Source organism: Arachis ipaensis, chromosome B04 (genome assembly GCF_000816755.2).
Source record: "Arachis ipaensis cultivar K30076 chromosome B04, Araip1.1, whole genome shotgun sequence".
Lineage (NCBI taxonomy): Eukaryota > Viridiplantae > Streptophyta > Magnoliopsida > Fabales > Fabaceae > Arachis > Arachis ipaensis.
In genome coordinates, this window is record NC_029788.2 from 17,399,353 (window position 1) to 17,411,958 (window position 12,606).

General features: G+C 34.0%; 1 protein-coding gene across 1 annotated transcript; it reads left to right on the top strand.

Annotated features, from left to right (window-relative positions):
- Positions 3,227-6,801, top strand: LOC110271445 (RNA polymerase II degradation factor 1-like). The gene is made up of 10 exons (XM_021122370.1): positions 3,227-3,267; positions 3,641-3,799; positions 3,911-3,997; positions 4,447-4,554; positions 4,892-4,969; positions 5,223-5,300; positions 5,429-5,602; positions 5,762-5,965; positions 6,569-6,677; positions 6,766-6,801. The coding sequence occupies exons 1-10, from the start codon at positions 3,227-3,229 to the stop codon at positions 6,799-6,801; spliced, it is 1,074 nt and encodes a 357-aa protein (XP_020978029.1).

The window sequence follows — 12,606 nt, forward strand, 5'->3', positions numbered from 1 at the left end:
ATAAAAAAGGATATTTTTTCATTAAAAAATATCTTTTTTATCAAAATAATGACGTCCAAACAAGCACTTAAATTTTTAAATAGATTATATTAACGAAATTAAAATGAGAAACTTAATCCGATTATATATATATATAAACACTCCTCTTTTTTATATGCTGTAATATATAACTAATCAATATATATATAAATTATTTTTATTATATTAAAATATTAATATCGGTGGATATTAATATAAAAGACTTTTATTTATATTTTTTTATTTTATATTTATTTATTTATTTGTTTATTTATTTTATAAGACATTATCAGTACAAAGTTCTAATAAAAATTTAACAAGATTTAGATAATAAATTTTTATTATATTAAAATTCTCTCATCTTAAATTTAATGTTCTTGATATATTTAAAAACTGCTACACATCCATATAACCATATAACTAAGTTGGCCCAAGCCCAAATAGAAACAGACACATTAAATGGCGAGTGAAAACCCGCGCCAGACGAAAGAAACCCTTCCTTTTTCATTCGCGCTTCATTATGAAAAAACGTTATATCTTTTTCAACACGAAACCAATAGACGAAACGACTCATTCTCTTCGAATCTCTCTCAACATCACTCAAATTTCAATCACATTCTTTGTGGAAACCACTACTGGAAAGGAATCAGAAGAAGATTTCGCAAGCAACAACCAGAAACGAAAAAAACGGCAACAAAGACTACCAAAGGTATGAGAAAACTACTGTTCATTTAAAATCTTGCAATGTCGCGTTTCTCCTAGTTGCATTTTAGTTTTACTAGATTGATTTGCTTCATTTAGTACATCGAACTATTGTGAAAGATTTTTACAGTATAACTAGGCCTTGGAATTCAGTGGATAGTGTAACTAGGGCTTTAAGATATATGTGCTTGTTCTTACTGGTGTGGATAGTTTAACTAGAGTTTTAAAATTGGTTGTTAATAATCTTCAGTACTTTTGCATGGAAGAATACTATTCTTGTTGATTGAACGTTGATCATCATTTATTAACCATATGAACGTTTTTCGGTTCGGTGGCCTTTGTGATTTTGGTTCTGTATATGAATGAGTTTCGGTTCGGTGGCTTGTGGCATTTTAATTGACTTGATTAAGATATATATCCTTGTGCTTGTTGATGTATTGAATAAATTATTGACCAAAATTTTTTATTATTGTAAAATTGTCTCATTATATTGGATAGACTTCAACACGAATAGTAGTTAACCTTGATACTTAAAGAAAGATATCAAGTTTCAGTAAGAGTGTTTAAAGAAGTCAATTTGCAAATGTCATTTTGAAAGACACCTAATTCATGAAATTTGAAAAATTTTTCTTTTGGAAGATGTTGATTTGATTAAGATATACGTGCATGTTCTTATTTGTGTGGATAGTTTAACTAGAGCTTTGAAATTAATTGTTACTATCTTCAGTACTTCTTTTGCATGGAGGAATACTATTCTTATTGATTGAAAGTTGATCATCATTTATTAACCACATGAACATTTTTCGGTTCGGTGGCCTTTGTGATTTTGGTTCTGTACATGAATGAGTTTCGGTTCGGTGGCTTGTGGTATTTTAATTGACTTGATTAAGATATAAATGCTTGTGCTTGTTGATCTATTCAATGAAGTATTGACCAAAATTTTTCATTACAGCAAAATAGAACAAGACAATGGCAACAATGAAAAAGAAACCACACTATAACGTAAGCAGATTAAATATATTTATCTGCTTTCATTCAAATAATATCTATTTTGTATTATAAATATATCATCACATTCTGTTTCAAAACTTGCAGAAAACATTATTCCAGATGCCAAACAAAGGCAATAGCAACAGTGTACAGGGAAATGAGTCAAGAAGAAAAGATATAGTGGAAGAAATGGAATTTGGTGCCCTGGCAAATGTCCCAGAAATGAATGTCTCTAATACCCTGTTGAAAGAATTGTTTGATCGCTTTGATGAAGAGAAAGGATGCCTAAAAACTCTCCAGGGGAAAATATACATAACTCCTCGGAAAGTAGCAGCTGCCCTGGGCATAACCAACGGAGGTAATACACTTTCCACTTACTGCTTATTTTCAGTTCATTGGTGTCCAGAAAATTAAACTGATTGTTTTTTACTGATTTTTTCTATTAAAATATTGTACGAAATCGTTTTCCTGATAAGGTTGACTACAACAACCTAAATCCAGCAGACAAGGAATGTGATGGATATGAGTGTAGAAGGGGAGGAAAACCGGAAAAAAATTCAAGAGGACTTTTGTTGTCTTCATACAAAAGTGCTTCTTGCTCCCCACAATGGTAAGTGTGGCCTCCCCGATCTATAAGCCACCGATCTTTCATGTGGACAACATTTGGAAATGGGATTGGGCAAAACATGTGCTCAACTTCTTGATGAAAGGAGTTGAAAACAAGAGAAAGGGGAGGAAACAGTCTGTTGATGGCTGTGTTTTTGTGTTAATGTTGATATACTTCCACGAAACCAAATTCCCTCGCCCGTTTGCACCTGATGCCCCCTGCACCGTGGGTGGCCCATTGGACAAGACAAATGATGCTTGAATGGATTTCATCCGAAGCAACAGAATCATTGGTAAATACTCTACTAAAATTCCCCCAAAAATTTGCTTTCAAATGCTTTTAAAATACTCTACTAACTAAATAAACTTCTGTTTTAGGTTATAATTAATTTATTTGTCCTACTTGTAATTGTTAGTTTGTTCATTTGAATATTTCTGCATTAAGAAACATTTTTCTTGATGATTAAATAGTTGTCATGTATTATTCACCATATGAATATTTTTTGGTTCGGTGGGATTGCTTCATTTGGTTCACCAGATTGTTAATGTGTTTTCTTGCTGATTAAATAATTGAGTCCTTATTTCTGTTTTAGGGACTTCTGTACAGAAAGGAAAAAAAGAAAGAAAAAACAAAAACAAGTAACTCGGATAAGAAAGAAAAAGGAAAGAAAAGAAAAAGAAAATTGTCGAGATGGATTCTTCATTGGAAGAGGAATGATTTTTCGAATCTGAATCCGAAAGCCAGTAAGTTTAATTTTCATATTGATTTCATTTAACTTGTATTTGCTTAAATTTATTCTTATGTGCTTGTTCTTATGTATTGCAGAGAAGAAGAAATAGAAAAAACCAGATCAAAGAAAAAAAACAACCACCGAAGGTGGTTAAAAAACAAACCAAAAAAATAAAGCCTATGCCGATAGATTCAGAGAGCACAAGTGAATCTGAAAGCAAGTAAGTATTCCGTAATTTTTGTGAGACGTTTTGTTGATTGCATATGTATCACTTTTTGTTCAGCAAATGAATTAATTTTGGTTCGGTGAGCTTCTAATTTTCGTTTTAGCACTTTAATTTAGTTCGGTTCGGTGGTGTCTGTCAGTTTGGTTGACTTCATTGTTAGTGTCTTGTCTCCGGTATAAATTCGATGTGTTTGTTTGTATTCCAAAGAAAATGAAATCGAGAAAACACCCATAATAAAAAGAAAACAACCGCAAAAGGTGGCAAAAACACAAGCCCAATCTGACAAGGAGTAAGTTTCTCGATTCATATTTTCTTTTATTGATACTTACGTTTTAGGTTCCTTGATACTTATTTTATAAACTTTCAGAATTGAACAAGCAAAAGACAATGTTGCGAAAAGAAGAAAACGAGCATTGGAGACGATAAGGGAAAAAAGATCAAAGAAAAGAAATGATGGAGCTCAGTCAACAAACATTGCTCCATATCACTTTGACTCACTAGAGGCACAAAATGAATTCTCTCAGACGTAAGATTCAGTTTATTATTCCCGAGTTCTTTTTCTTTCTTTGCTTACTTTTTCTATAACCTTTTATAATTCCTCTAGATTGAATTACTAATATTTATTTATCTTGCTTAGAGTGCCGACTGTAAATCTGCATAGCGAGCAACACTTACAGACTCAAGGAAGCTCTACACCTTCTGTAAATGCCGCAAGCAATACCAGGTAAATTGGTTCACTGCATATTGTACTTTCGGTTCAGTGGTTTCCCAAAAATGAATTTAATGTGTTTCTAGACATCTGCTTTTAATCTTGGTTTCTAATTTTAATTTGTTATCTTTTTTTAGGAAAAATACGCCAGAAAGCCCGGTAAAATATTTTAGAAAAAAGAAAATCTTCCCAAGAAAGACTTCTAAAATTCTACCAGTGTAAGTTAAAAATATTTATGTTACTCTTTTAGATTTAGGTAATAATTTTTGTTTAATTAATCACAAGAAAAATGTGTTTAAATGTCACTAGAGCTACACCTAATTCTGAGCTACAAATCGTTGAGTTTCGACAAGAAACTCGTTCTCAACCTTTGGAAGTGTGAGTTTTTCAATGTGCAAATTCCTATTTTTCAAAACAAATTCTAATTATTCAACATTAACTTTATCCTTATTTACATTCCTTAGACATCCTCTTGCATTGTCTCTTCCAAGTTCTGTTCACGAAGAGTTGATCAGAGATGACTTCATCTATGTCCCTCCACAAAATGAAACACAACAAACTTCTAATAATGAGTAAGTTAATAAATATTTATTCACCACATGAATCTTGTTCAATGTTTACTGCTTATACATGGTTTAATTATGGTTCAGTTGAAACCAGAAATGAATTCAATGTGTTCTTGTCTTTGGACTCTCTTCTGTTTATTACATCTGCCCTCCAGAACCCAAAAAGCAGGATGTTACAGTGTCTCTTATGAGTTCTATAATTAAAGACTTAATGAAAGATGACGATGTCTATCAAGTTTCTGATGAAGAGTAAGTTTCACATAAAAATTCTTTTTATTAATTTTAATGGTATTGGATAATAATTCTGGGTTGTTATTGAACTGTTTTCTGTTTAATGCAACAGCCCTGCCAAAGAACAAGAGCAACAATCCAAAGAACCTCCGGTGGCACAGCAATCAGAAAAAGAAGCACCTGTTAATGTGTAAGCATAAAATTCTTTAATATCACTTTTGTTTAATATAATTTTAGTTCACTATAAGTTTGGATTTAGGTTTACTATTAGTTTGAATTTTGATTCACTATAATTAAAAATAAGACCTCTGGAATATGATAATAGTTTGGGATAATTATATAAAAAATCAATTAATAATGATTAATGTCATTTTTGTTAAATATTATTGTTAAATATGATAATAGTTTGGGATAATTATAGAAATGTTTACTGTTTAATGCAGCAGACCTCTGGAACAGCAACAACAGCCCTGCGAAGAACCAACAGCGCAGCAATCCGAACAAGAAGCACCTGTTGATGTGTAAGTTTTACTGCTTATATAAATACTGATAATGTTTACTGCTTATACATGGTTTAATTATGGTTCAGTTGAAACCATAAATGAATTCAATGTGTTGTTGTCTTTGGACTCTCTTCTGTTTCTTATAGCTGCCCTCCAGAACCCAAAAAGCAGAGTGTTACGGGGTCTCTTACAAGTTCTGTTATTGAAGAGTTTTTCAAAGATGACAATGTCTATGAAGTTTCTGATAAAGAACAATTCCAAGAACCTCCAGTGGCACGGCAATCAGAACAAGAAACTCTAATCTTGTCATCATTTGATAGGTATATTACTTGCTTTTCTTTAATATCATTTTTATTTAATATCATTTCGGTTCCCTATATGTTTGGATTTAGGTTCACTATATGTTTGGATTTCGGTTCATTATAATGATTAATATCATTTTTGTTTAATATCATTGTTAAATATCTATCATCTTGCAGTGCTGCTCAACCTAGGCAAAAGGAAAATGAAAGGCCTTCCTTTAGCCTTGGGATAAGTCCACCAGCATCTCAACCAACTCAGCCCTCTCAAGAGAGTGTTTCACAACTTGAAATCCTGGCAGAGGCGGTGGTAGATGCTGGAGTGACAGCAGCATTAAAGTTGCTAAAGCAACAACTTCAGAGCCAACCTTACCAGCTGCTGAAGTTTTCAAAACCCCGGAGAAAAAGATAAAAATCTCGAAGGACTTGATCGAAAAATGTTATCATTGGATAACACATGTGAAAAAGACAAATGACAGTAGCAATGAATATGAAGCAATATTTGTCTTGAAACATGAGGTGCTTTATGAGGGGTTAAGAGAATATTTCATGTCTCTAATGCCCAAAGAACAAGTGCATGCCTCAGTAAATTCTTTCCCAATTGGGTTAACAATAATAATTTTTTTAAACACTCTTATACAGTATATCTCATAACTTTTTTTCGTATAGGTTGTCAGTATACATAGCATGATTCTCAACCAAATCAAAGTTTGGTGATATCAGGAACAAATATACATTGTGCCGCTGGATATTGTGGTAAGCTAAATTTCTTATTCACTGCTGATTCCTGTTCAGTTCAGTCAAAATGTTAATATTGGTTCACCTTATTCTTATGTGTTCTGTTGAGTTCTTTTGCATGAAGAAAACTTTTCTCTTGATGATTGAATATTTTTCATATTTTATTCAGCATATGAATTGTGTTCGGTTCGGTGGAAATGTGATTTAACTGATGTTCATTTTTCATAATTTTATGTTGGGAACACATAGCGTGGAGTACACTGATAAGAGGACAAACAAGGCCTACAAGTTTTATATTGAGCAGTATGCACACCACCGCCAGTTTCTTGACAAAAGGAAACTTGCATCGCATCCATTTGTAAGTTGTAATTTCTAAAAATTCTTTGATAATTCTCTTGTTTGCTGTTGTTTCAACTGAAATATTCTATAATTTTTTGAAACTTCAGCTATTTGTCCCACTTTGCAATGGAGGGCATTGGTGATTGTGGATTGCTGATGTCAACAAAAAAAATTCTATGTCCTTGACCCTATCAATAAGCTGCCAGAACATATACCTGATTCGAGGAAGAAATTGAACAAATTTGTTGTAAGTTATTTTCTTGTAAATTATTCAAATTATTCTGTACATAAGAGGAGTTCGGTTCACTATTGTTGGTTCTCTTTATTTACTTTTTTTTATCTCTTTCAGGTTTAATAATTTTCCAGATGAGGGTATACGCTGGGGCGGAACCCTTAATGGAGGATGGACTGGGAGAGGAAGCAGAGTATATCCAATTGAATGGTCAACGTACAAAGTAAGAATCTTTCTCTTCTATAGTGCTATTTTTAATGTGTTTTATTTTGTATACTATTGATCGTATTATACTCAATTCTTGCTTAGCTATGATTGTGGAATATACGTGATGAAATGGCTCGAAACAATTGATCCACAAAAAATCAAAAGCGGGAAGAGATATAAATATAAAGCTTGGACACAAGTAAGTACTTTCTAAATTAATAAACTTCTTTCTTTTCTTATTTCATTCAGTTCAGTTGATAGTGTAACTAGGGCTTTGAAGTTGGTTGTTACTCTGTTCAATAGTAATTTCCCATGCAGAAATACTATTCTTATTGATTGAAATTTGATCACCATTTATTCACCACATAAACAATGTTCGGTTCGGTGGCTTTTACAATTTTGATTCACCAAGTGAATATTTTTCGGTTCGGTGGCCTCCTTTTAATTTGTTCAGGGTTTAGGGTTACTGTGATTGCATTTTTACAGTATAACTAGGGATTTAAATGAAATTTGTTGTTATTTAATGTGATTTTGATTTACTTGATATTTAATGTGTTTAGGGTTTAGAGTTATTGTGATTGCATTTTTATAGTATGATTAGGGCTTTGAATGATATTGTTCTTATTTTATTTGGGTTCATTTCTTATGTAACTAATTCATTTCAATTGAAATGTAGAATGAGATTGATGACTTCAGATACCAATATGGTCTAAATCTTCTGTTGCATGAAATAAACAAAATCAGAGACCAAGTGATTTGGAAATCTGAAGCAATAAGACTCTCCAAGCCATCTGCTGTCCTCTCCAGCCCTTATTGTAAATTCACATCTGGGGATTTAGATAGCAAATAGCATATACTAGTTGTAATTAACAATATTTTGTTTAACTTGTTAAAAAAGCAAATGATGCTTCTTTCAAATGGATATATGTCAATGTTAATGTATATAATTCTTAATAACAATGTATGTATCAAATGTTAATATTTATATTTGATTCAAGATGGATTACTCATATGAGATGTTAATTTATATATCTATTGGAACTGTTTGGCTGCTGTTTTATTCTAGGTTCTCAGTGATTGTAATCAGTGTATTTACCAATACATTACGAACGCCAAAAGAACACAGTGAACCGAAATTAATACATTGGGAGAACCGAAAGTTTCAAACATACTGAACCCCTAAATTCTAAACCCTAAACCCTAAACCCTAAACCCCTAAACCCTAAACCCCTAAAATCCTAACCCCTAAACCTTGAACCCTGAATTCTGAACCCCTAAATCCTAAACCCCTAACCCTGAACCCTGAACCCTGAACCCTGAACCCTGAACCTTGAACCCTAAACCCTGAACCCCTGAACCCTGAACCATGAACTCTAAACCCTTGAACCCTGAACCCTAAACTCTAAACCCTGAACCCTAAATCCCTAAACCCTAAGCCCTAAACCCTAAACCCTAAACCTAAACCCTGAACCATAAACCCTGAACCCTAAACATTGAACCCATAAGCCCCTAAAATCCTAAACCCAAAACCCTATACCCTAAAAATCCATCCAAGAAAGAGTTTTAAAACTCCACCAATGTAAGTTAAAAATATTTATGTTACTCTTTTAAATTTTTTTAATAATTTTTATATAATTAATCACACGAAAAATGTAACTAGCACTACACCTGATTCCCGTTTTTCAAAATAAATTCTAATTATTCAACTTAGAAATTAATACACTAGACGAATCGAAAAACTGCGTATATCAATATAGAATTTCACAAAAAAAGTGACTACTCATTAAAGACTAACAACAGCCAGAAATTAACCCTGCTATAACCAAGGTGAACCGAAATTTGCTCATGGGTGAACAAAAATTTACATTAATAAAAACTAAAACTTGTACAATCCTCTCTTGGATAATTCATATCTGATGCATTATAAAGAGTGGAGCTTGACTGAATCGATGATCTGGAGTCTAAAAGGTTCAACTACAAAAGACATAATTAATTGTATATTAGCAAAATGAACAATTGAACTTTTAACAAATAAAAAGCAAGTCAATTTTACCTTGCTTGGAGCTGTCTTTTTCTTTTTCTTCATGGCATTTGAGATCTTTTTTTTAGGTTTGATCCAAGTCTGTTCTTGGGCCGACCTCTTGTTTTGACACGTGGTGGGCTTTGAAGGTCATTCACATTGCTTAATGTCGCTTCTTCGTGTGTTAACAAATTAAACTTCTTCTTTTGCTTCTCTCTTGATATTCTTCCATCTCTGCCATGACCTTGTCAAATGCTCGGTGCAAAATTCTGGTCAACTCTTCAGACTCGGATGCAAATTCACATATATTGTGTGACCGAAACACCAATTCGTCAAATCTCTTACTTCTTGGCTCTAGTAGAGGTTCATCTTGGCTGCTCTTGATGTGTGTATGCCTCCTCTTTATGTTCTTGCTCCAGTGTTCCAATATGTATTTCGGTGCCACATTATCCACTCGCTCAAAGCTTAGGACGCTTAGAGAATGGCGGCACAATATGCCCCTAGACTCAAACAGCAAGCAATGGCACTTTACATCTCGTGATACTGCGTCGTAGGTGACGACAAACTTGTTGAATGTGAAGTTGGAAACCTGCTCTATGACTTCATATGTTGTGAAACCTAGGGTGGAATGCATTGACCTTGTGATACAGTTCACTTTACTTCATTGAGCTTGAACTTCCCTGAACTTCTCATGGGTATATACATGCTGAAATTGTGCCTCTATTGCTGATTTTGTTATGCACGGTATCACAGTGTGAAAAAATCTGCAGCATCGAATTCTCTCTCTGCTTGCTCTCTGCTTGCTAGGCAATTGTCGTATTACTTCACAAATTGTCTCAAGAAGCTATTCCGTGTGATAAACTTGTTGAAAAAGAAATGCATGCTCTCTCTCCTTTGTGTGCTTCTCATTCCAGCCCAAAAGTGGTGATCCAAGTAAACTGGAATCATTATATGCTGATCCTCATACATCTCTGCAAACCAAACCGAACCCATAAGGTGTGGTGAACCGAAAATAGATATGAGCATGAAAAAAAGATATGAGCATGAAAATAATTCGAATTGAAATCTCAATCACCTGAAAGCCACTTGTTGCCTCCGTGGCCGTACTTTCTGAGGAAATCGATCCAGTTTCTGTCAAATGCTTCTTTTGTGTACGAGTTCCAAACAACATGGCTCATCTCTTGTTTAATTTCATTGTGTCCCTTGTAGCCATTTAATTTGCTTGGGATCTTCTTCATAATGTACCAGATGCACCAGCGGTGAATTGTTGTTGGCATGCACAGCTCAATTGCCCTTTGAATCGATGCGCATTGATCGGTAAGAATACCTTTTAGTGCCTTCCCTCCCATGCAACGTAGCCAACACTCAAATAGCCATTTGAATGATTGGATATCCTCATTTTCCATCAGCGCGCATCCAAGAATTGTCGACTGGCCATGGTGATTCATGCCCACAAAAGAATCTAAAACCAAATTGTACTTGCATAAAAAACAAGCAGACCGTGGTGAACCGAAATATATACACTCACTGAACATAAAAAATATATATGAATGAACCGAATACATGTTTGTGTTATAGGTGGTGTCAAATGAAACCACGTCTCTGAAATAATCAAATGCAGCCCTGCATCAGCCCAGAATGCATGTTTAATGCAGTGATCGCCTTCAACGTTGAGCTCAAAGAAGAAATTTTGGTTCTTCTCTTTCATTCTTACTAGGTACTTCCCAAATTCTTTGGCATCGTCTTCTTCGAAAATATTCCGTACTTCTCTTGTGATGTAATTCCTCACATCCTTTTCAATAAAACCTAGTTCACGGTCACTGCCAGCTGCTGCCACAAATGATTGGTAAGTTTTGCTCGGTCTGATTCCGGCTTCCTCGTGGGTTTCGATGGTGCGACACACAAACATGCTAAGCTCCCTGTGTTGTTTGAGCATCTCAGCATGGTCTGGACAACAAGGATGTGAGTGATTCAAAACAACTTTAGAAATTGTCCAAAGACCAACATCCTTCATTATGTGTACATAAATTATGCCCGGACAATTTAACCCAGCTGAAGGGTTTGTCTTCAAAATTGGAGATATCTTGGATTTCTATCTCCCCTCTCTGGTGCATACAATTAATTGATTCTTAATCTTATCTCCGTCCCAAGTCGTGTTCCTTATTTTTGTAGAAAAACTGGCAAGTTTGGAATAATGTTTGTAGAACTTTCCAGCTTCTTCTAGTGTCTTGAAAATTATTCCCACCTTTGGGACAAATTTTTCATCCACAACACAGCTGGTCTGCACGGTGAACGAAATCATAATTATGGTGAACTGAAATATTAATTATGGTGAAAGAATTATATAGTGCTTAGGAAACAAAACAGAATATATTCATCTAATTTTTTTTACTCCTTTCTGCATACAGAACCGAACACATGAACATGGTGAATCAACTATTTAGTACTGACCAAACTGAAAAGTTACTCACAGTTACTCGCAGTTACTCACACTCACAATTACTCACAGTTACATATTATTAATTTAATTCAATTCAATTCAGATATAGATCACCTCAGTCCATTCAATTCACTTCAAATAAAATTAGCAATTTCATTCCATTGAATTAGATTCAAAATTCAATAATCCAAACCTCATCAAATTGATATGTTTCAGAAGAATTATCCAAATCGCACTCATTCAACTAATCTGAAGTTGATTGATTCATTGTTTCAATTCAGAAGTACAGATCAAAGAAGAAAATGAAGAAGAAGATGAATGACGAAGCTAATTACGTTGAAGTTAATCCATATCCATAATGTAGAGAAGAAAAATGCGAATAGAGGAGAACAATGAATTTAATTAGGTTAAAGAAGAAGAAGGAGAACATGAAGAAGAAGAAGAACAACAACAACAAGAAGAAGAACGTGAATAGAGAAGAAGAAGAAGAAGAAGAAGAAGGTACTTGGATTACGTTATATGGAAAATTTTACATTGAGAAAGGTTTACGTTGAGAAAAGTTGATCACGCAAAAGAAGGATTACGTTATATACTGATGAGCGGATATTTTATACGCTTTTTGGGGTTAATTTCATATAGTTTTTAGTATATTCTAGTTAGTTTTTAGTCTATTTCCATTAGTTTTTAGGAAAAATTCATATTTCTGGACTTTACTATGAGTTGTGTGTTTTTCTGTAATTTCAGATATTTTTCTGGCTGAAATTGAGGGAGCTGAGCAAAAATCTGATTCAGGCTGAAAAAGGACTGCTAATGCTGTTGGATTCTGACCTCCCTGCACTCAAAGTGGATTTTCTGGAGCTACAGAACTCGAAATGGCGTGCTTCTAATTGCGTTGGAAAGTAGACATCCAGAGCTTTCCATCAATATATAATAGTTCATACTTTGCTCAAGGATAGACGACGTAAACAGGCGTTCAACGCCAGTTCTCTGCCCAATTCTGGCGTCCAGCGCCAGAAAAGGATCAAAAGTTGGAGTTCAACGCCAGAAAT